The sequence below is a fragment of the Oreochromis niloticus genome, linkage group LG23, assembly GCF_001858045.2.
Source record: "Oreochromis niloticus isolate F11D_XX linkage group LG23, O_niloticus_UMD_NMBU, whole genome shotgun sequence".
In the NCBI taxonomy this organism is placed as follows: Eukaryota; Metazoa; Chordata; class Actinopteri; order Cichliformes; family Cichlidae; genus Oreochromis; species Oreochromis niloticus.
In genome coordinates this window covers 34363530-34387978 of record NC_031986.2, presented here as the reverse complement: position 1 = coordinate 34387978, position 24449 = coordinate 34363530, and the positions used below count along the sequence as shown (strand labels likewise).

General features: G+C 41.1%; 1 protein-coding gene across 6 annotated transcripts in view; it reads left to right on the top strand.

Annotated features, from left to right (window-relative positions):
• Positions 1 to 22602, top strand: part of atp8b3 (ATPase phospholipid transporting 8B3) — a 45567-nt gene extending 22965 nt beyond the window's left edge. For 3 of the 6 annotated variants that reach the window (XM_019352058.2, XM_019352057.2, XM_005478709.3), the window contains exons 2-31: positions 134 to 163; positions 408 to 494; positions 3298 to 3397; positions 4355 to 4421; positions 4785 to 4876; positions 5003 to 5116; positions 5383 to 5481; positions 6049 to 6110; positions 6653 to 6725; positions 6964 to 7034; positions 7450 to 7541; positions 7634 to 7792; positions 8622 to 8710; positions 8797 to 8990; positions 9101 to 9309; positions 10365 to 10396; positions 10519 to 10675; positions 10898 to 11086; positions 11232 to 11344; positions 11747 to 11914; positions 13198 to 13309; positions 13438 to 13513; positions 13608 to 13731; positions 15181 to 15367; positions 15481 to 15704; positions 15795 to 15878; positions 15960 to 16184; positions 20740 to 20878; positions 21087 to 21217; positions 22232 to 22602. In XM_019352058.2, the coding sequence (XP_019207603.1) occupies positions 134 to 163; positions 408 to 494; positions 3298 to 3397; positions 4355 to 4421; positions 4785 to 4876; positions 5003 to 5116; positions 5383 to 5481; positions 6049 to 6110; positions 6653 to 6725; positions 6964 to 7034; positions 7450 to 7541; positions 7634 to 7792; positions 8622 to 8710; positions 8797 to 8990; positions 9101 to 9309; positions 10365 to 10396; positions 10519 to 10675; positions 10898 to 11086; positions 11232 to 11344; positions 11747 to 11914; positions 13198 to 13309; positions 13438 to 13513; positions 13608 to 13731; positions 15181 to 15367; positions 15481 to 15704; positions 15795 to 15878; positions 15960 to 16184; positions 20740 to 20878; positions 21087 to 21217; positions 22232 to 22372 (3640 nt within the window). In that variant the 3' untranslated portion in view covers positions 22373 to 22602. Of the gene's footprint in view, positions 1 to 8; positions 164 to 407; positions 495 to 3297; positions 3398 to 4354; positions 4422 to 4784; positions 4877 to 5002; positions 5117 to 5382; positions 5482 to 6048; positions 6111 to 6652; positions 6726 to 6963; positions 7035 to 7449; positions 7542 to 7633; positions 7793 to 8621; positions 8711 to 8796; positions 8991 to 9100; positions 9310 to 10364; positions 10397 to 10518; positions 10676 to 10897; positions 11087 to 11231; positions 11345 to 11746; positions 11915 to 13197; positions 13310 to 13437; positions 13514 to 13607; positions 13732 to 15180; positions 15368 to 15480; positions 15705 to 15794; positions 15879 to 15959; positions 16185 to 20739; positions 20879 to 21086; positions 21218 to 22231 lie in introns of those variants that run through there. The other 3 variants (XM_005478707.2, XM_019352059.2, XM_025903130.1) reach the window with 3 other exon arrangements.
• Positions 22603 to 24449: the final 1847 nt, after the last annotated feature.

Genomic DNA, 24449 nt, shown 5'->3' with positions numbered 1-24449 from the left:
AGCGCAGATTTGAGCTATGTAAAGCAGCTGAAGAATGGTTGTGAAAACACTCGTGTTAATGTCTGGTTGTGGTCTGTGGAGCATCAGCATTAATGACTAAGCTAAACACCTGTTTGTAATGTTTTTTACACAGGCTCGTGGACTGTGGCAGCAGACAACGGAGGTAAATTTGTGACTTAAAAAACAGTATGTTTATATGTTATTACTTAAGAATGACAGAGTTACAGTTCACAGCAGTAAAAACAGGATTAATGATTGGTCAAAAGAGTTTAATATTCTCTCAGACTTTCTGTCATTCTTATTTTTTAAATGGCCCTGATGGTTGTTACTTAGCAACAGGTCAAATTTAACATACAAATCTTCTTTTGATGAATTTGTTTTGTCTTTGTTTTGGTAAAACTTTGCAGAGTTAATGCAGCTGGTTGGATCCGAACATTCTCGCGCCTCTTTCACCAGGACTGCTCGTTAGCTTCCAGATTCAGCAGGAAGATCAGGTACTCGTCTCAGTATTTTATCATACATGTGTCAGCCTGCTGTTGCCCTCAGGTTGCCTTAGTAACCTTTTGTTTATGTCACAGTGTACTTAATCAAATATGAATACGCTTTGCAGAGAACAGGGTAGTCTTTTAAAATCAGCAGCAGGGATTTATAAGTAACATAACACAGTGTAAGTACGTGACTGATAAACCAAGAAGGTACTACCAAAGGGTGTGAACGTCCAGCACATCTCCCGTATCCAATCCAGCCCATTTGTGTCTTTGTAAACACTAAAAATTGCAGAGATTTCATTAATAATTCAAATGATTTTACACAAAATAAACCGCTATTCCTGCTGTGGCCATTCCAGCACCATTGCACAAGAATGGAAATGTATGCAAAGGCTGAAGTAATCATAGATCTCAACAAGTTGCTTGAATACTGTAGTAAAATGCTCACGTGTGAATGTTCACTGGGTTCTGTAACATGTAATTTATGTGTAATAAGTGCAGTTTGAGCTAATCTGAAAAACTTAGGTGTAGAGTTGAAATTTTTCTTGAGACGGCCTGGGATATTTACCATCTGCTTCGTAACAGGATGGTTTATTAAACAGGTTTTTTTTACAGTGTAATGAAATGGTGTCAGGTGTTGTGTATATATTATGCTGTTTTCTCACAGATTTGGATTCTATTTGTGGGATTGGCAGTGTTGTGACAAATAACATTTCCAGTGAGTCTCCTGCCCTGCAGATGAACTCCAGCTGTTATTGGTAGCTCTTGTTGTGCTTTCCAGCCTGAGATAGTGGCACATAAACCAATTCTTGCTGCTAGTTCTGTTAGAGTGACCCTCCAAAGCATAACAAAGACTACAATCCAATCTGCAATCCAGCCCAAGATCAGTCTGTCTTCTAGCAGGATGAGAGACTAAACACCTGAATAACAGGTGATGGTTGAAGCTTGCTACATAAACGACCTAGCAAGCTGGTAAGGAACACATGAGCTGGTTAGCGGCCACCAAATGTACAAAATAGGAGACAAAACTATCTGCTCGTAGTTTGTTTCCAGGATGTCAGAGTTCAGGAAAGATGAAAAAGACGAGTTGTCTCCTCCAAATTAAGTCAATGCTGCGAAAGAGTCATGGTCATGAGATGGCAAATTCTACTAAATTGGGTTATTAATGTTTTTGTTATGTGTTTTTTCCCTGGAAATAACAATGTTTCTTAAAAAAAACATCATTTAGTCTTCTACTTTTTATCCAAGTCAGTCAAACTTGCTCCATAAATACTGGCTCAGCTACATCCAGCTCGGCTGTATCCGATCTGTGTGTATCCACATGAATAGCAGCGCTGCTCTTACTTGGACAACACTGAACATTTCAGGCTGCTGAGCTGATGCTACTGGCTGGTGTTCAGCTTCTTGTATGTTTACATTCACGACCATTCGCAAGCTTTCAGAGTGGATGGTTAACTGCCAGCACAAGAGTGCCTGGTATTTCCCGTCTTTTCCATTTCTCATCAATTTCCCATCCATTCAAGGACTCCTTCAGGGCGAACATTGTTAGTGAGGCGCTTAGTTTTAGTCATCGCCGATAATCAGCAGCATCTTCACATCTCCTGTTTCATTTTCACTTAAAATAACAGTATCAGTCTGGTATTTTCCCAATATTCAGTAAACTCCATTTCATTGATAAATGATGGCATGCCACCAACTCGTGTCAGTGACCCAGAATGCGTTGCACAGTTGAAGTAGTGGCAGGTTGGGAAACTGAATTATATTAGAGATTGAGATTTTTTTTTTTAAGCAATAAAAGTGCTTTAATGCATTTTTAACAGACTGCTTTAATATGAGACACTAGTGAGGCCCACAAGTGGAAATAGTTGGTGTTCCTTTTAAATAAGCAAGTATGTAATTTGCACTGTTCATAATTTCAAAGATCACTAGCTGGGCCCACGTCCTCATTTTAGGTTTGACAGCGCTCTGGTAGGTAAAGGTGAATGCTTGGACATAAGTTGAGCTGCGGTTTGGGGAAGGCCTCGAAGGGGACTGGCGACGGCTCCCGGGCCTGGCAGATCCCCATGTACTAAATAGAAGTTAAAGAATTGAAAAGAGGAGGGAGGGTGGGGCACGTAAATGAAAATGCACAGCTTGGTGAACTGGGGGAACATATATAGATGAGAACCGGAAGGAGCGTGTTTGGAGGTGTGGTCCCGCTCCTGAAATTCAGATATTTATCTCCAATAATATTTTACAATTAAAAGCATATTGTAGGACCAAATCTATATGAGAATCTCACTTTCAGGGTTAAATTTTGAGTATAAAGTGCTGGACTGCAATTTAAATGCTTTTTAAATGTTAAAATGACATTTTTAGAATATTTCACAATAATTGTAAATAAAAATACAGTACTGTAAATGAATACACAACAAAAGCGCTTTTAGCACAAATACAGAAAAAAATACTATAAACTGCAGTAATAATGCTGTAGATTAGTTCACAGTTAAAGTACTGTAATCAATATGACAGTACTAATGTCAGTGGAAAATACAATAAAAGTGCAGTAAAAAACATTACAGTAAAAATACTGTAAATGAGATTACAGTAGAAGTACTGTGAAAGATATTAAAGCAATACTATAAATGGAACGTACAGTAAAGTACTCATTAATTTTATTTGTTCACATGTTACCTGTAACTCTTAATATCCTCCCAAACTTTATGGCTTTCCAATTTTTTTTAAATGGCCCTGATGGTTGTTACTTAGCAACAGGTCAATTTTAACATACAAATCTTCTGTTGATGAATTTGTTTTGTCTTTGTTTTAGTAAAACTTTGCAGGTTTTATGCAGCTGGTTGGATCCGAACATCCTCGCACCTCTTTCACCAGGACTGCTCGTTAGCTTCCAGATTCAGCAGGAAGATCAGGTACTCGTCTCAGTATTTTATCATACATGTGTCAGCCTGCTGTTGCCCTCAGGTTGCCTTAGTAACCTTTTGTTTATGTCACAGTGTAGTTAATCAAGTATGAGTACGCTTTGCAGCGAACAAAGCGTACTCATACTTTGCAAATCAGCACATCAGCAGTAACATAACACAGTGTGAGTACGCGACTGATAAACAGAGAAGGTACTACCGAAGGGTGTGAACGTCCCACAGCACTTCTCCCATATCCATTGGATACTGCTACACAGTAACAATTAAAATGATTAAATAAAATAAACCATTATTCCTTCTGTGGCCATTCCATTTTATTTATCTCTTCTCTAACTTGATGTTTTTTCAAGTGTACATGTATGGTAAATGGCCTGTATTTGTATAGCGCTTCACTTAGTCCCTATGGACCCCAAAGCGCTTTACACTACATTCAGTCATCCACCCATTCACACACAGGTGATGGCAAGCTACACTGTAGCCACAGCTGCCCTGGGGCGCACTGACAGAGGCGAGGCTGCCGGACACTGGCGCCACTGGGCCCTCTGACCACCATCAGTAGGCAACAGGTGAAGTGTCTTACCCAAGGACACAACGACCGAGAGTGTCGGAACCGGGGCTCGAACCGGCAACCTTCTGATTACAAGACAAACTGCCAACTCTCGAGCCAAGATCGCCCTCTAGCCACAATCGCCCTCTAGCCACAATCGCCCTCTAGCCACGATCGCCCCCTAGCCACAATCGCCCGCTGTATATTTCTGTTTTAGTTTTCTTTTGCTAAAACATGGTGAAATGAGGTGAAATCTACTTTTCCAATAGGTTATTTGGATGAGCCCAGCCCTGCTCAGATCAAATTGCTGCCTGCGTGGTCAGTGAACTGCGATGAGTTTGCATGTCTGCTGATAAAACATATTTCAGTTGCCATGTCATTGTGATTTCTACTTTGTGTAGCAGCAAGCAGGAGTCTACAAGGGTCCAAGTCTCCACAACATCATGATCAATGAAAGTGCTGAATCTGGTATGTCTCTTTTGATGTTTGTACTTTATTTCAGACATCGTATTCGTATCTGTTCTCATGCGATCCGTCGAGAAAGGAATGCAGTTGGATGTCAGTTTTGATCTGCAACCTTCGCATCCACGTTGATTTTTTTCTTATAGTAGATAAAGTTTCTTTAGCAGATGTTGTTTGAGTATTTTTTTTTAACTTTCTTAAGACTAAGGGGGGATATGAGGAGGGGATTGACAGAGGTACTACACAGCATCCACCTGCATGACAATGCACCATGCAGGAACTTCTTTGCATCTGTAATCATTGTTAAAAATGACTCATAAAAATCACTTTATGTAAATGGTGTCTGAGATCACAGAGTTTTTCTGACAGGCTTCACATGGGAGGTGAGAGCAAACAGCCGCCACTACCACAAACCAAAACAGAAGAAATCCTTTCTGTGCTTCCGCTGGGGGAGATCCGCTGTGAGTCAGCCATCCCACACGAAAACCTTACACCTGCTCATACGTTCAGAGACAGGCTGATGCGCTGATGTTTGCATGTGTGTCTTCTTCCTGCCCCTCTCCATGGCTCTCCACATCGGTTGCCAGGACAATGTGGTGCGCAGCTACAAATACACCCCCCTGACGTTCCTGCCCCTGACGCTATTTGAACAGTTCCAGCGAGCAGCCAATGTCTATTATCTCCTCATCATGGTGTTGCAGGTCAGATGAAGGCTCGGTTTTAACAAAAACATAATTTGATATGCTGACGTTTTTACATTTTACACCTGATATAGCCTGCTGCTAATTTTCTATAATTCACTTTGTGAGTGATCACAAACCAGCTTGTATTTGGTTAATGTAGCATGCCAAAATGAACTTAACTCAGCAGTCATTTGCAAGGTTTTTGCATAGTTTATAATAATGGTGGAGGCACTTTAGCTGGATGATGTGGCTGATGCGTGCTTGTGCTTGCATGTGGTTTCAAGTGTGTCCCTGCCATCTCATCAGTACCATGGTACATCACCATCATCCCGCTGATCTCCATCCTCTCACTGAGAGGGCTGAAAGACCTCAGCAACGACATGGTGAGGCTGCCCATCCCTCTCTGAGCTGCATGTTTCCGCTCACACAGATGCAGGAGTTTGAATATAAGTATGTGACCGGGCTCACGCATGCTTTTATGCCCATGCCACTTACTCGTTTCTCTCCTTCATTGTCCTCATTGACTCCTTGTCCTCTCCTCATTGACGGAACCAGTCATCCCAGTAGCATTAATTTTCTCTCCCATCATTAAAGCCTTTCCTTTTAAATGCGGGCGTGATGTTTTGCATGGAGAATTCTCTGGTTAAGTGCATCGCTGAGTTACGGTCGTTAACAGCTCTGGGTGAAATGCTTGCTTGACCCCTCTCTATTGACTAATCATTTAGTGGAGGGTGTAAATCTCCCAGCTGGTGTCACTGTAGAGCCCCGTAATGGCATTTCTCCTTTCTCCTTTTTTCTTCTCAACCTTTCATGGCCACCCTCACTCCCTCTCGCTTGCTCCTTGTCCATCACTCTTACCCTCCATCCTTGTCATGCTTCCCAGTCATTTCTCATTCTCTTTTACTCTCCTTCCATCTGTCTCCGTCCTTCTCTCCCTACATCCGATACAGGCAAGAAGACGCAGTGACTCTGAGATTAACTCCAGACCCTGTGACATTCTCATTTCCCAAAGGTGAGGACAAAGACGGGGTTATTCTCTCAGGAGCCAACACATCTCCACTTTGAAACAGACCTCTAATGAATCTCTAATGAAGTGTGAATGAGTGAATCCCTGGATAGTCCCGTTTACGCATTAGAGCAGGGCAAATACACTGAGCAGTTTCCCCACTTATTGAAAGATAAGAACTATGACCAGCCTCTTAATGATGCGTGTATTTTTAACTTCCGCTGTTTCTGAGACTATTATGTTACAGATATTACACATATTACAAAAGAATTGTACTATTTCATGTAAGCATCGCTGTCCTACAAAGAGCTAACAAGCTAAATGCACAAAAAACACGACCAGTGTAAAGTTTAGTCATTGTTTTTGCAATTAAACAGTATTAATCTGTAAATTCCTGCCCTGAACAGTGCTTGAATTTGAATGTTGGTGACTAATGATGTTTTTATGTGTTGCTTTTGAAAACATTTTGCTTGAGTTTGTCTAGAAAGTCATTCAAAAAGGGTTTTTTCCTTCTCAGTCGTTCAGTTCTCGTCTGTTCTCTGTCTCAGTTTTCAAATGAAGAAGTGGAAAGACGTGTGTGTGGGGGATGTGCTGCGGATCCACAAAGATCAAGTCTTCCCAGTGAGCTTCTTGATTCATAAAACGAAGAAATGTGCAGCAATTTTTGTTTGTCCTTGTTTCCAGAATATAATAACAATAATATTGTTAGAAAATACAGTACATGGTAAAAAACAGTATATTTTTAGGATAGCTGGATCCAACTGGATTTAGTGCGTGCTTTGTGTCAGTTTGTGTTTCCACACCTTCGCCCTCATCACCCTCTCTGCTTTGTTTTAACATTTTCTGTTTTCCCACCCAGGCCGATCTTCTTCTTTTGTGTAGCTCAGAGCCTCACAGTCTGTGTTACGTGGAGACAGCTGATATAGATGGGTAAAGAGACATAAACAGTCCGGTCCCTGAATAATTCTCTTAAAATGTATAGGCACCACAGACACTGATGTAAATGCAGAAACCTTTATGATGCTTAAAGTAGACAGTAACAGTAATGATACATTTTTTAAGCGTTTGAACAGGACAATAAAAATGCTTCAAATATAGACGTCAGAAAATGTTTGTGAAGGAGAAAATTCTAAAACATGACATAAATAAAACATCTTTATTAGTAGAGGAGGCAGAGGTGTGACTATACGTGTCTGTATATACAAATCGTCTTTTATTGAACTCATAAACTACAGAATTAAGACCGTAAGACTGCCCTCATGTTCAGTGTTTTCAGTGTTTTCAGTGTATTGATGCTCTTTTGTTTGACTTTTTAATGAACACTTCTGTTTTTTTCTCCATTTAGAGAAACCAACCTCAAGTACCGACAGGCGCTCAGTGCTACACACGATGAGCTGACCTCTAATCCCTCAGAGGAGGCCCTTAGTGCCTTTGATGGTGAATAAACCTATTTCTTATTAAAAATACAGATGTGCATTTATAAAAACCGAATAGTAAGAGTGAGATCTAATGTGATGTTTTTTTTCCAGGTGTTGTGCGCTGTGAGGAACCCAACAACCGCTTGTACAGCTTCAGAGGTCAGCTGCAGTGGCGGGGAGAGGGTCTCCTCCTGGACAGTGAGCACATCCTGCTGAGGGGAACGGTCCTACGCAACACCGCCTTTGCGTACGGCTTGGCCATCTACACCGGTACTGTTTAGATGGGAAAGAGGAGTGGAACGATGTCATCTGTGTTCAGAAAACTGTTACTTTAGCGCAGAGCGATATCACTTTCACACAGTGTTCCCAGATCTGCTATTTTCACCTTGCACTTTTGCCTCCACTCACTTCAATGACAAATTTTATTATGAGGAATACAATCTACTGCTAATTATGGTCCTGAGTACCTCACTCTTATAGCTGTGGGCGTCTGGCAGATTATAGGCTCTCCCTGTCTTTTAAGTCATCATTGATTTGATATTATTGGACGAGGCAGAAGTATCCCTGATCCCATAGCTTTGACCCTTCCTGTTCTGGTTAAGCAGATCAATACATCAAATTTATCCAGAGATGAGTTTCATACTATTAATCTGAAGCTGTCCACTGGTGTAACCCCAGTTAAGCCTGACAATAACTCTAAGTAAACTCACACTCGACATAACCTGCTTCCATCAAAGCTTGCATGTTGTTGCTGTTGTAGGGCTGAGTTGGAATCAGTTTTCTGCCCTAGAATGGTTTTGTCATTTCTGCACACAAAGTTCAGCGACTTTCCACAGTCTGTGAGATTGAGACAGCATCGTCGGAAAACATAATGTGATACTTTATTGATCCCTGCAAAGAAAAACTCTCTCTTCCCCTGACCTCCCTGCACCGGGGTCAGAAACCCCCGGATCTGCTAGGAATTCAGCATCTTGCTCAAGGGCACATCAGCAGAAGCTTGTTGACACGAGGGCTTGAACTCTCACCCTCTGGCTGCTTGACGGTCTACTCACTCGGCCCGGTCAGCAATAGCATCTAACAGTGGTGTTTTTAACGGCAGGCGCAGACACGAAGATCCTGAGGAACAGCGGGAAAGTGAAACTGAAGAGGACTCAGATGGAAAAAGTTTTTAACAAAGTGGTGATGGGGGTGAGTGGATGGAGGGCATGAGAATGACAAGCATGAGACATTTTTCTGCAGTTTCTATAAACCCTGTGTGTCTGTGCTCTGTCTAGATAGTCCTGTGTGTGCTGCTGGCAGCTCTGTTCCTTGCCATTGGAGGCGGCGTGTTTTCTGCTCAGCTCATGAGACAGAATAGCGTTCTGTCTGCTCTGGTGTTTAACGACAATGCTGTCTACACCGGATTCCTCGTCTACTGGAGCTACATCATCCTTCTCAGCCCAGCCATGCCTATAGCCCTCTACATCTCGTTAGTTCCATCTACAATAATGCAATCATTTGTGGGTGGGGAGAAAGGTGGGAATGCACATCTGTGTGCGTGCGTCGGGTTACTATGCATGCATGTGTGTGTGCCCACAGGTTTGAGCTGGTCCACACGGTCCACAGCCTGTTTATTGGCTGGGATTTGGAGATGTATTGGCAGCAGGCAGACAAACCGGCTCAGGCCAGGAATACCTCACTGAACGAGGAGCTCGGCCAAGTGGGATACCTGCTGAGTGACAAAACTGGAACACTAACCCAGAATCGCCTGCTCGTCAGACAATGCTGCATAGCTGGGGAGATCTATGGTAACAATAGCTCGTTCTTTTACAGATTACTGAACTGAAAGTGTGTCGTGACTAAACAAAACACTAAATTTAATATGATATTTTAATTTTTCAGCTTAAAGCAGCCACACCAATACATGTTCTGGTCATGCTACATGGGCAGGTGGATGTTTGGACAAGCCACATACTCTGCTTTACAAAAGCAAAACTCAGAGAATACATCAGATGATTTTGCACAGATGTTTAGAATCTGTGTTTTTAAATGTAATTGCAAAGTGCCCAGTTATGCAGTTTTTATTTGGATGAAGCCACCATGTCTGGATTGGTTGAGAGATTGAAGTTGTCAGTTTAGATTAGCAATTTTGGTTACAGTCATAAAGTATGGCAATTGTTATGTTATTTTATTTTATTTTTGCTGTTTGCACTTCCTCAAGGCTTTGTAAACCCACAAAGGTTTTTATGTTTTTATCTTCTGTGTTAAGCGCAATGAGTTTAGGTATAGTGAAATGTGCTATATTAATAAAATTGGCATTTAAACATGGGATCGACTCACTTTTGATGTCAGCTTAAAGTCGCACAGAAGGAACTGCAGTTTTTTTTTGGCATTTTTGTGTTTGTTCCTCAGCCGCTGATACAAAGTCACACACGAAAGCTTTAAATCAGTTTTATCATCAGCGTGACACAACTTTAGCAGCAATGACACAGTTTGTTCCCCTAAGAATACTTTGTTAGCAACCTCACACAGTAATGTGTGAGGTTACATGCTGAGTTATTATTTGCAGCAATTTCCTTCATTAAAAACTCGTACAAGGTAAAGTTCAAGTTCACATTAGACAGCAAAGATTTACAGTTGAACAAAGACGGCTCTGGGGAAAGATGCTTATATCATAAACCTCATCCCTCGAGAAAGACCAGCGGAGACTCCTAACATGCTCAGTGCAACAGTAACCCTAACATTCACCACCACAGGAGAATATTAATACCACCTTTCACCACAGATGACAAACTTTCTTTTTTCTTTCTTTAAAACATATATATTAATAAATAAATAAATGTCTTCTTTTATACATTTACAGGTGATGCCTCAGTCAGGGCAGAGGATGTAGAGGTAAACAATTACACTTTTTTATATGTACTTAACCTTATTCTAAGGTATTCCCTAAACATCCTTCAGTATATGTTTGAAATGATATCATCTTATATTCTGCCTTTTTCCCCGCCTTTGGGCAGCCCATGGATTTAAGCTGGAATCCTTTCTCCCGCGGTGGCCTGTTTATGTCAGCCCCAGCCCTCGTGGACAGACTTAGAGGGAACCAGTGTCCGCTCAGCAGACAGTTCCTTACAGCGCTGGCTTTATGCCATACTGTCATGGCAGAGTGGAAGGAAAGTAAGGCTTTGCACGTGTCGTGAGTTCCTAATGTTTTTTACCTAAGTTGTGAATTTTGTCAACTTAACTAAAGTTAAATAAAGATTAAAGTTTTTTTTTTCTCTGCTATTATCTAAGAAAAACTGTAAATCACTAATCTGAATGTGCATGGCAGAATAACTGTGGTCCTTTTCTGGAAGACAACATGTTTTCCTCCTTTGTGCACTAACCGCATTCCCACAGAGACTCCAGTTTACCAGGCTGCGTCCCCAGATGAGGAAGCACTTGTTGATGCTGCCAGAGAGCTGGGCTGGGTCTTTCTTTCTAGGGCGAGAGATTTTATTGTTGTCTCAGAACTGGGCGTCACTCGCAGGTATCAGCTCCTGGCACTGCTGGACTTCACCAGTCAGAGGAGACGCATGTCTGTATTGGGTGAGAGCAGCTCTTGTTAAACACACTTATATAATAGCTTTTTTTCATTTGGCTCACACAGGTTTGATTCTACGTGAAACAGCCTTTTGTTATTTCATAGACATCCTTTTGTTTAGTCCATACTAAGAGGGGTTTTTGCCTTTAGTGCGGGAGCCAGAAGGTGGAATAAAGTTGTACTGTAAAGGGGCAGATATAGTGATCCTGGAGAGACTGCAGAAGGACTCTCCACATCAGGAAAGGACTGAAAGAGCTTTAGAGGTAAAGCATTTCTGTCTTGCTATTAATCCTGTTTTTAATCATTATGCTAAGCTAAATTAACTTAATGTTTTTTCCGTCCTGTTAACAGTTATCACATACTCTGCATTTGCTCTCAAATCTCTGTGACTGCGATGTGTCCAAGTCTACACGGACTAAAACTACATTATCTTCCACTACAGTTATCATTTGTCACATCATCAAACCATCTACACACTATACTGAAGGCTCTTAATCAATGATTAGTAGGTTTTCAAGAACGGATCCAACCAGTCGTTACTAGCTAATGAGATAGCTGAGGCATCCCTGATTATCGCTTGTTTTTTTTCTTCCATTTGTGCCTGAAAGATTACTTCGTAAATAACGTCAGCTTATCAAAAACCAATCTAACTTATCTTCTGTCAGCTGTTTGCCGAGGCCAGTCTCCGGACACTGTGCGTTGCGGTTCGATCTGTTCCTGAAGCATCATGGGAGCGGTGGAACAAAACTCTGGCTCAGTCTGCCAGCATGGTCACCTGCGACCGTGACGCGCTGCTGGAAAAATTATATGACGAGATGGAAATGGACCTTCAGGTGGGCTCGTGCTCAGTGTGGTTTTATATATTGTCAGTTCTTCATTTAAAGGGTTCTAATAATGTTAATGCTTAAAGATTTCAGCCATTTATTCACCTCAAAATTTATTTTTGCATTTGTGGAGCTGAGCTCAGACTGATTCAAAGATTTTTTCTTTTTTAAAATCTGTTTAACCTGTTTTATAAGGTTAAACTTGACTCAGTTTCTCACATTATATTTGACTCTGTGCTGTAGTCATACAAGTTTAGACTACAATCACAAAGTTCTCTGATCTTGCCCATAAAAATAAATAAAAAGCCTGATTTCAGTCAGTTCCACTGTGACGTCAAAAATTTAAATTTTTTACTTTTTACGTTTTGTAATATTTAAAATATTCTAGAATAACATGCAAAAGTGTTTGTTTTTTTTATCTATCTTTCTTTATTTTCTATGAATTTTTAACTGGAAGATGTCAAACTGTTCCCACTCTTTGGTTTACTAACAGCAAATAGATTACTCACTTCAAGGACGTTTGTAAGTGATTAAACGTCTGACAAAACTGCACTAGGTTTGCAAGAAACTGTTGATTGACCACTGTCCACTCAGCATTATCACCACAGGCTAAAAACAGAAAATTTGCCTACATCAATAAAGGGGGCAAAAGTCGCAGGTCGGACCCGAAAACTTTTTGTGTCTGCGCTGAGTGGAGTATTTTTCCTCATACCTGAGAGGTTAGCTGGGTAAGGATTTGAGGCAAAACTGTGCAGTGTTTTTGCAGTTTATGCATCAGAAACTGTTCACTAAACTGCATTTTTAAACATACCTTTGAGAGATACTTGCAGACAGTTAATTAAGATAACAAACACTGGGGATCTTTGAAAGTCCGGTTGTTCTTGACGGCATCGTTTATTCTCAGTCTGCTCCCTGCTGCATCACTATTTTGTGGAAACTGCATGAACTGCAGTGCATGCAACAAGCACACAACATATTGATAACATTATTGCCTGCAGCAAGACAGGCTTTCTCACTGCGACTTTGGTTGCTTCTCCAAAATGATAATCAATTTGAAGGGTGTCTGTTCCGACACATTGCAGGAGATCTACGGCACGCACAAATGCACAGGTAGGAACTCTTCCCCAGAAAACAGCTGTGTTGGACACAAACTTGAAGTCTTTAGTCTAATGTAAAGGGCTGGTTTCATACTTTTATGGGCACAGTCATAGAACTTTGTGGTATGAAATATGTATGTAATATTTAAAAATGTGAATATGCTGTATGGATGCTGAAATTAAGTCTTGCTTTAGCTGCTGGGGGTGACAGCAATTGAGGACCGACTTCAGGATGGAGTGCCTGAAACCATTGCTCTACTTCAAGAGGCCGGGATTAAAGTATGGGTACTGACTGGAGACAAAAAAGGTATTATGATAGGCTGTGACACGACAAGGAGCATGGCATAAATTCTGAACGTGTCATAAAAATAGAGTTTTACCGTGGTTTATGTGTTATTCTAATTCCATCTGCGACTTATTTCCTTGTGTTTGCAGAGACTGCAGTGAATATCGGATATTCTTGCAAACTACTGGATCCTGATAGCAGAATAGTAGAATGGGACGAGCTGAGGTTAGCAGTGTTAGAAATACACAGACACATACAACCACATGCACATACACACTCTCACACCATCTCATTGATCTTTGTTTGTTTGCCCCTGCAGACAGATACTCCAGTCCCCAGATCCATGGGTCAGTTTCTTTAAGCCCAGACAGACAGAGCTGTGGGCTGTAGACAAGGAGATGGCTGTAGCAAAGACTTCCGTGGTCCTCACTGGACCTGAGCTGGTAAACACACCGACCTGTGCTATACATAGAGAATGTAAAGTTTTGTAAAGGATAAATTCTATCTTACGATTTGTGGACTATTTGGTTTCATGAGAAGTTGTATTCTGCAGAGACATGGAGAGGCGATATTAAAAGGTGTTGAGCAGTAGATTCTTCTGTTTCTTCTTCTTTTAGGACTAATTTCTTGCGACCAGTGGAATGATCAAAGAAGAAATCATTATTTTTACATTAACTGGAGAGAAATTATCTGAATTTCAGGGGCGGGACCACACCTCCAAACATGCTGCTTCCGGTTCTCATCTATATTTGTTCCCCCACTTCTACAAACTGTTCGTTCTCGTTTTCGTGCCTCACCCTCTCTCCCCTTTTCAATTCTTTAACTCATTCACTTCTATTTAGTACATGGGGATCTGCAAGGCCCGGGAGCCGCTGCCAGTCCCCTTCAAGGCTTTCCCCAAACCGCAGCTCAGTTCATGTCCAAGCCATTCACCTTTACCTACTAAATCACTGTCAAACCTAAAATGAAGACGTGGGCCCAGCGAGTGAACGATTAGTATAAGTTTATTCATAAATAAGTTTATTTGTAACAGATAATACTCACAACAAAAAAGTCATACAGGGAGGGGAGGAAAAACATAAAATTACACTGAAAACCAAGAATGTAATCTCTGAGGATGAATTACATTAAAAAAAGAGAACACTGGACATATGCACGCTTGTAATGATTCAGTTAAGCAGGGAACATGACCTATTCTCGCTTTGCTTTAAGTTTTAGGTCAGCTTGTCTTCGTGTCTGGGTTTTGTTGTAGGGTTTGGATAGTGAGGTGATTAAAGTAATTTTTTAAACTCTAGAAAGTCTTCTCTTTGTTACTATCAGGCCCAGGGTTCTTTATTTCAGTTCTTGTTTATTATTAAGCCTGGATTTGGTTTTTTTTAGAATTCTGATTGGTTCCTTCATACTTTCTCAGTTCTTAGTTTTGTTGATCATTTAGCTTTGATCTTCATTTATTCACTAGTACATGTGCTTTCAGTTTGTGTTAGTTACTGCTTGTATTTAAAGAGTTTCTTAGTTCCTCTGTGTTTTCTTCCTGCATTATCTCTTCTGTAAAGTTCAAATTTCTGTTTCCTTGTTTGTTATTGTTAATCACGTTTTGCTTTACTTTGTGACTTCTCTCCTGTTTCATACCTTTAGTTTTATTCCCCCCTCTGTCTCTGTCTACATTAAGCTCAGTTTTGTCTCATTACCCTCCTGTTCCCGCTTCCTTGATTACCCTCTTGTGTATAAATAGTCCAGTCCTTCCCCTCACTCTTTGTCTGAGCATCTCTTAACCTCCTCTTTGAGTCTGTTGCCTTTTGGATTTTGTATCTTGGACTTTGCATCAGCCATAATAAATGACTTTGTTATTTAAGTCTCCCTCGCATCTATGCATTTGGTTCTGTTTTCCCCAGACAGAGTTTGACCAGAGGCCAGAATGGGGGGCCGCATTCATGAGCCTGGCAGAACATTGTCAGTCTGTGCTGTGCTGCCGTGTAACACCTGCACAGAAGGCCGAAATCGTCACGTTGGTGAGGAAACATACCAGCTCAGTGACCATGAGCATTGGTGATGGTGCCAATGACGTCAATATGATCAAGAGTAAGGGTTTATTTGTAGTTCTACAATATAAAAAAGTAAAAATAAATCAGTGTGCTCTGATCATTTGTGTTAATGTTTTAACATTTGCCTCATTCCTCTCTCCTCAACACCAGCGGCTCATGTTGGTGTGGGTCTGGCAGGAGTGGAGGGAGGTCAGGCGGTGCAGAACGCAGACTTTGCATTGGCCCAGTTCAGGTTTCTGCAGCGGCTGCTTCTCGTCCATGGTCGCTGGTCCTATCGCCGCATTTCCCTCTTCTTGCGCTATTTCGTGTTTAAGACCTGCAGTTTTGCCCTTGTGCATCTATGGTTTGGTTTCTTCAATGGCTTTAGTGCTCAGGTTAGACAAAAACAGATATTAAATGATGCCAATTAAAGCCTTATAGTCACGTCATGAAGTGAGGTTCAAAAAATTATGTTTCTTTCACAGTCTCTGTATGAAACATGGTTCATCGCTTTATACACGGTTTTCTACAGTGCATACCCAATTCTTTGCCTGGCCTTTTTTGAACAGGTGAGTTGGAGAGTTTATGTTAAACTAAAAGAGGATAAGTGTGAATGTCTAAAAAATAAAAATCGCCTCTTTCTTTTTTAGGATGTCAGCGCAGAAAAAAGCTTAAAATTTCCCGAGTTGTACAAGTGTGGACAGACACATGAGCTCCTGAGCCCTCTCAAGGTGTCCTTGTCACTACTGCATGCTGTGTATGCATCGCTCATTTTCGTCTTCATCCCGCTCGGCGTTTTCTACAACACGGCCTTTGACTACCAGACGATGGCGATCACGGTTTCCATGGCAGTTGCGTTCACTGCCACAATTGAGGTCAGGATGTCTTATGATTTTGTGTGTACATGGACAATGACAATAAAGGGCTATTCTATTCCTTTTTCATAGATGCAGTTGTCACAGTGAAACAGATGGTGTAACATTTTTAGCTGATTTTTGTAAAAATCATAGTGACTTGGGCAATCAAGTGATTAAATGTTTTGTAGATAGTTAATTAAGTTTTTTGTGAATGTTATGTTATGAAAACTTGATAATGTTTACAAAATGTTTAATAATTAATTACCTATTCATCTATAGCCACTGTTGGAATACATATTTAATCATTTGAAAGTGGTCATTTAAAAACAATTTTTTAACCATCTTTTAAAAATTTAGTGGTGGTTGGGGTTTGTGGTGCTTATAACAGGACTGTGAGCTTTGAAAGCACAGTCGGTCTCCCATTTAAAATGTGGCCATTCACACATACAACCCTGGAGCTTGAAAAATGACTAAGGGTTTTCACAAATGGGAAGAGTTTGGAGTGAAATTCAATTCAATTCAATTCAATTTTATTTATATAGCGCCAAATCACAACAAAAGTCGCCTCAAGGCGCTTTATATTGTACAGTAGATAGCACAATAATAAATACAGAGAAAAACCCAACAATCATATGACCCCCTATGAGCAAGCACTTTGGCGACAGTGGGAAGGAAAAACTCCCTTTTAACAGGAAGAAACCTCCGGCAGAACCAGGCTCAGGGAGGGGCGGGGCCATCTGCTGCGACCAGTTGGGGTGAGAGAAGGAAGACAGGATAAAGACATGCTGTGGAAGAGAGACAGAGATTAATAACAGATATGATTCAATGCAGAGAGGTCTATCAACACATACTGAGTGAGAAAGGTGACTGGAAAGGAAAAACTCATTGCATCATGGGAATCCCCCGGCAGCCTACGTCTATTGCAGCATAACTAAGGGAGGATTCAGGGTCACCTGGTCCAGCCCTAGCTATACGCTTTAGCAAAAAGGAAAGTTTTAACCCTAATCTTAAAAGTAGTAATAGTGTCTGTCTCCCGAATCCAAACTGAAGCTGGTTCCACAGAAGAGGGGCCTGAAAACTGAAGGCTCTCCCTCCCATTCTACTTTTAAACACTCTAGGGACAACAAGTAGGCCTGCAGTGCAAGAGCGAAGTGCTCTAATAGGGTGATATGGTACTACAAGGTCATTAACAAGTTGGCAGAGACCTAGCTCATGAGATGGGACACCCCTGGCCTGAATATTGTGCAAATGGAAGAAAGCAGTCTTACATATTTGTTTAATATGTGCGTTGAAGGATATATCCTGGTCAAAAATGACTCCAAGGTTCCTCACAGCATTACTGGAGGCCAAGGTAATGCCATCCAGAGTAAGAATCTGGTTAGATACCATATTTCTAAGATTTTCAGGGCCGAGTACAATAACCTCAGTTTTATCTGAATTAAGAAGCAGAAAGTTAGCGGCCATCCAGGTCTTTATCTCTTTAAGACATTCCTGCAGTTTAACTAATTGGTCTGTGATACCTGGCTTCATGGATAGATAGAGCTGTGTGTCATCTGCATAGCAGTGAAAATTTATGCTATGTCTTCTAATGATACTGCCTAGGGGAAGCATGTATAATGTAAACAGAATTGGTCCTAGCACTGAACCCTGTGGAACACCATAATTGACCTTAGTGGGTGAAGAGGACTCTCCATTTACATGTACAAATTGGAGTCTATTAGATAGATATGATACAAACTACTGCAGTGCAGTACCTGTAATACCTACAGCATGTTCTAATCGCTCTAATAGGATATTATGGTCAACAGTATCGAACGCAGCACTGAGGTCTAGCAGGACAAGCACAGAGATGAGTCCACTGTCAGAGGCCATAAGAAGATCATTTGTAACCTTCACTAAAGCTGTTTCTGTGCTGTGATGAGCTCTGAAACCTGACTGAAACGCTTCAAATAAGCCATTCCTCTGCAGATGATCTGTTAGCTGTTTGACAACTACTCTTTCAAGGATTTTTGATATGAAAGGAAGGTTGGAGATTGGCCTATAATTAGCTAAGACAGCTGGGTCTAGAGATGGCTTTTTAAGTAAAGGTTTAACTACAGCCACCTTGAAGGCCTGTGGTACATAGCCGATTATTAGAGATAGGTTGATCATATTTAAGATTGAAGCATTAATTAATGGCAGGACTTCTTTGAGCAGTTTTGTAGGAATGGGGTCTAAAAGACACGTTGATGGTTTGGAGGAAGTAATTATTGAAGTTAACTCAGAAAGATCAATTGGAGAAAAAGAGCCTAACTGAATATCAGTGGTACTAAGAGTAGCTGTAGACGATATTACATCTGTGGGATGATTATTGGTAATTTTTTCTCTAATGATAAGAATTTTATTTGTGAAGAAGTTCATGAAGTCATTACTAGTTAATGTTAAAGGGATGGTTGGCTCAAAAGAGCTCTGACTTTTTGTCAGCCTGGCTACAGTGCTGAAGAGAAACCTGGGGTTGTTCTTATTTTCTTCAATCAGTGACGAATAGTAAGATGTTCTGGCTTTGCGGAGGGCTTTCTTATAAAGCAGCAAACTATTTCTCCAGGCTAAATGATGATCCTCTAAATTTGTGACACGCCATTTCCTCTCCAGCTTACGAGTCATCTGCTTTAGGCTACGTGTTTGAGAATTATACCACGGAGTCAGGTACTTCTGATTTGAGACCTTAGTTTTCACAGGAGCTACAGTATCCAGAGTCGTACGTAGTGAGAAGGTAAAATTATTAACAAGATAATCGACCTCTGTTGGAGTAGCGTTCAGGTAGCTGCTCTGCTCTATGTTGGTACAGGGCAATGAAGATGATAACAGTGGGTGGATTATATTCTTAAACCTAGTTACAGCGTTTTCAGAAAGACATCTACTGTGATAAAGTCTACTCTCCACTGCTGTGTAATCAATTATTGTAAATGTAAATGTTATCAGGAAATGATCAGACAGCAGAGGGTTTTCAGGAAACACTGTTAAATGTTCAGTTTCTATGCCATATGTTAAAACAAGATCTAGAGTGTGATTAAAGTGGTGGGTGGGTTCTTTTACATTTTGAGAGAAGCCAATTGAGTCTAATAACAGATTAAATGCCATGTTGAGGCTGTCATTTTTAGCATCTACATGGATGTTAAAATCACCCACAATAATTATTTTATCTGAGCTGAGCACTAAATCAGATAAAAAGTCTGAGAAATCAGAGAGAAACTCTGTGTAAGGCCCAGGTGGACGATAGATGATAACAAGTAAAACTGGTTTCTGAATTTTACAGCTGGGGTGGACGAGGCTAAGCATCAGGCTTTCAAATGAATTAAAAGTCTGTCTTGGTCTTTCGTTAATTAATAGGCTGGTGTGAAAAATTGCTGCCACACCGCCCCCTCGGCCTGTGCTTCAAGGTTTCTGGTAGTTAGAATGACTCGGGGGTGTTGATTCATTTAAACTAACATAATCCTCCGGCTGCAACCAGGTTTCTGTAAGGCAGAGTAAATCGATTTGTGGATAGTTTTGTGTTGTGTGTCAGAACAATCAGGCGACTGCTGTCTCCAGGTAGAGAACAGGATGAGTGATACACCTCCTGCTGTCAGACTGCAGGTATCAGGCTGTGATGTTCTCCTTTATAGTGGACAGAAATTATTTTTTTTGGAGTGGCACAAGTAATTTGTGTGGCATCTTATTGAATGCAGAACAGCTGATTGTTATGTAAATAGTTTGAAGTGGTTATAAAAAAGGGTAAAAGGAAAATGGCTGCAAATAACTTTGTTGTTTGCAAAACTTGTGCATATGATTTTAAAATTGACAATTACATTTAAACTTTAAACTGCATTTAAAGTTATAAAATATGATTCAATAAACATGTTTGTGGTTATTACAGTAAAAATATAACTTTTTCTACTTGGATTTTATGTTTTTTTCTCTGATTTTAGATCAGTTGTGTTAATACAGTATGTCAAAATGAAAACATAACTGTAAATTCAGACACGTGAGGTTGTGCTGAAAAGGATGATACCAAACAAGGGAAAGTAAATCGTTTTTAAAGGTGAAATGTAGAGGTCAAATCAAAAGTGTATAAAATGGCCAATTATACCCTGGACCCCAGAGAGTGAAACTTTTTTTTAAAGTAACGAAATAGTTACTTTTCAAGTAATCAATAACTTTTAGAATCTTGTAACTCAGTTACTAACTCAGTTACTTTTTTGAAGAAGTAACTAGTAACTATAATTAATTACTTTTTCAAAGTAACTTGCCCAACACTGGTGATCAGAACGTAATTATTTTTTTTAATCTCATACCAGCTCTGATATAATACATAATATATTGCTCTAATTACTTTTTTTCTAACACTGATCTAAATAGGAATGATCTAACCTTAGAAAACTTAATTGTAATTTCATTTTTATTTACAGTAATTGAACTTTCTGCTGGTCCGTTATTTCGTAAAGACTTACTATATGATTATATAAATGTTTACTATTCAGTCTCCTTTCTGACATAAACACTGTACTGTATATCCAGTTGGACTTTCATCCTTTAATATGTTTCTACGTCTCAGATTATTCTGCTGACCAGACACTGGACCAAGTTCAACATAGCAGCTGTGATTGTCTCCGTGGCGCTGTTCTTCATCTGTACCAGGATCACCCACAACCGCTTCCTTTTTGAGAAATCACCCAAGGACTATATATTTCTTGGTATTCAGCACAGGCCTATTATTATTTCTTTGTCACTCTTGTGAGATTTTGCTTAAAGCTGTGACATAAGATCCCATCGTTGGACTAAAAATCAAAAAAGAAAACACGCAATAACAAGGAGCTGATTTCAATTTGTCTTTAGAAAATTGTGGCTCTCTATCCATTTGTGTCTAAAGGTATAATTGCTCTATGTTTGTCCTTTTATCAGGTGCATCTGATTACGCCTTCACTGATCCAGTTGTGTGGCTCACAGCTCTGCTTGTTGCCTGGACAGCTGTTTTGCCCTCAGTGACTGCTCACGCCCTCAGTGTCATCCTCAACGTTCACGACAAACACAAGGTGATCTTTTTGTGCATGGGAGAGTATGAATGAAAGATCTACTGGTGTATCTGTTTGAAAAGGAACACTTCTCAAAAGGAAAAGCTATTTTGCATGTCCATTTAGGTTTCGAGTCACTGAATGTTATGCTCCATATTTCACAGTTTGCTCAGTTTATGCCATCTCTCTGTCAAAAGAGAGAAGGTTTAAAAAGGGCCATCAAAACTGAGAAAAACTGTAGACTCATAAACTGCAGCTCTTGACAGGAAACACACAGAAGCTTTGTCCTCACAGTCAGCAATCACAGCACATACCACACCAAACAACCTGCAGCAGCTCGTGAAAACTCCACCAATCTCAAGTTATTCTTTCTCTATTATTATCTGATCGTTTTCTAGTCATGTGCTGCAGTTTATTGGGAGCTCATTTTCAAAGAACTGGCAGACCCAGATGCAGTACACTAGACCAGAGAGCGAAGTTCAAAGAATTACTGAATAATGCAGCAGTTGCAGCGATGATCAGAAAATCATCACAGACGGGATTCAACAAAGGCTGCATGGAGCACGAGGGGATCCTCAGACCACAGAGGTTGACAGAGAGTCTGTTGAGAAGTGGGTTGGCAAAGGGGTTGTGAGTACAGCATGCTGATTAGCCGATGCACCCAAGGTGTGCCGCCTGAGGAAAAAGACAGGAACCGGACAGGCCACACGATCACTGAAAACACAGAGAGACAGATACACCTTACCTACAGGTGGTGTGCTGGTGCCCAAGTCCAAAGCAGAGGTGAGTGAGAGACAGATGAGGGAAAAGAGGACCAGAGAAAAGGAGCTTTGATAAGAAGACACTAGAGACGGAAAGGAGATCATGCTTGCAGTTGTAGCTGCTGCTGACATGCCCAGCCATCATCTCCGGTTCAGTTTATTGAGTTTTGCCACTGTTTCTTGTTACTCTTGGGTTAAAAGAAACAAAAAACACCCCAAAAACCTTATATAAAGTAAACGGTCGCTGATATGTTTCTCCCCTTCTGTGACCCAGGTCCACAGTGTATCCCATCAGTCAGTGGAACTGAGGTCTCGTTTCAGAAGAGGGACGCGTCTCCGCCGTTCCTCTTATGCTGTCTCTCAGGGAGCTGGGTCCGGACGCCACATCACCTCAGCGACACACATGAGAAAGTGACTGCAAATGATAACCCCGCTGTCTCGAAGGCGAAAAACGACTGACTGTGTGAAACATACGTAATGAGTGCTGCATTAAAAGATTTTGTAACAGATAACACGTATTGTCTGCTCCTGCAGCAAACTTTTCTGTGTCTTTCAGTGTTTTGCGTATGGTTCTGTGGGCAGTTCTTTTGCACTATTGTACAGATACTATTTTGAAATAAAGTTAATGATATAATGTACAAAATATATTATGCATCATAAATCTTGTTTATTATCTTCGCATTGGCACTTTACCTCTGTTTGAACAGATCCAGTCTTTTTATATGAGTAAAAATCAAATCTCCATCTGCTGAGGTTACAGTGGATTTCCTTTGAGGATCGAACCAAACACAATAAACTGACAGCATAGCCTTGTTTTACAATTGTTTTATTTGTTAATTTATTTCAAAACACGCAATTTACCCATATTATCCTTTTAAGTTTTTATTTTTCTGTAACAGTTATTACTCAGATTATTCTCCTTCTCAAAAGTCTCAACTAGAATGAAACTAAAAGTCCTCCACAGGCTCTCCGGCTTCTGCAGTGGGAGGAGGGGAAAAGAGGCTTTCTGAATAGACGTGAGTGGGTTTTTCCCTCGTTTATGTGGGTGTGGAGATGTGTGTGATGGGTTTACACCAGGGTATGTGCACGTACGTGTGTGTGTGTGTTTAAGTGCAATACGTGGAATGTCCACACGGCCGGGAAATCACAGGACCCGTAGAGCTGAACATTGTCTTCTAGGTTTGGCAGCCAGATTGTCATACCTCTGATTTCATCTTTGGTTTCAGCAAACACTCTCAAAAGGCAGACTCACCCTCTCCAGCATGTGCCTGTGTCTGTTTGTGTGTCTGTCTGTCTGTCCGAGTGCAATATAAGCCACCATCTCCAGACGACTTTGTAAACTTAAGTAGGTACAATGTAAGTGTCTTTGCATTGATTGTGGCCCTTCCTTGGCGCTGGGGACAAAGACAGTCGAACATTGTAGAACAATGGAGCCATGAGTGTGGAGGATCGGCTTGCAAACATCAGCATGGACTCCATTTTGATGTCAGTGGCAGTTTGGGCGTTCGTGTAAAGTTAAGTGATGTCAGTGTGGTGAAACATGGGATGCTGTAGTGCTCTTGTGTCCCCAGCCACTCTCACCATAACCTGAGTGACTGGGGTTACTCCGCCCACACTGGGCTCATGGGATGGGTTAATTGGCCGAGTAAATGGCCGTGGAGGTCGAAATGAGTGGGAGCGTTTAAGTGTTGCGGATGGAAGGGGAGAGGGGGTTGAGGGTTACACTCTGACCCAGCAGCAACAATTAGGATTGGGGGGGTCAGGTGTTTGCATAGTTCTCTGTGCAAAAGCCACCAACCGGAGCCATTTTTTTATTCCTCGCGGCTGGTTACATCGTCATTACATTAGCAGGACATTGTGGTGGGTGATGGGAAACATGGTCTTTGCACCACAGCTCTTTTTTGCACTGCTGCGTCGGACTACAATGGTGGCGGGGAACTGGTCGTGCGACCGTCGGTTTGAGGAGTTTGAGCTGTGAGATCTGGTCGAGATGGGACGAAGGATGAACGAGTGAGTGGGGCTGGTGGGGCAGTCGTTTGGCAGTCGGGCACTACAGCATGTCACGATTCAGAGAGCCTCTTTTCCGTGTGATTTTGTTCTTCTGTCCTTCCCTTCCTCTGGCCTGCCCTCTCTCTACCTTTTTTCTTGTTTTGAAACTGATTGTCTTCTACCATCACAAAGACACTTGGTTCTGATTGATTAACAGGTAACAGAAGAGGGAGAGCACAGTGTGACTGGGGGTGTCTACATCAGTCCCACCGGCAACCTATTCAATCCCACAGAGAAATGACACGAATATGCTGTTTGACAGTAGACACTTCAGGCGGGATGATCGGTTGCCACGTGGTACTGCGGTTGGTCGGTCGGTCGGTCAGTAAGAAATGGTTTCAGATTTTTGCATGACAAATATTGCAACCCATAGCAAAGGAACAGAAAATAGAAATAGTCTTCCACATAGGTACAAATGAACACATATACATTGTACACAGGCC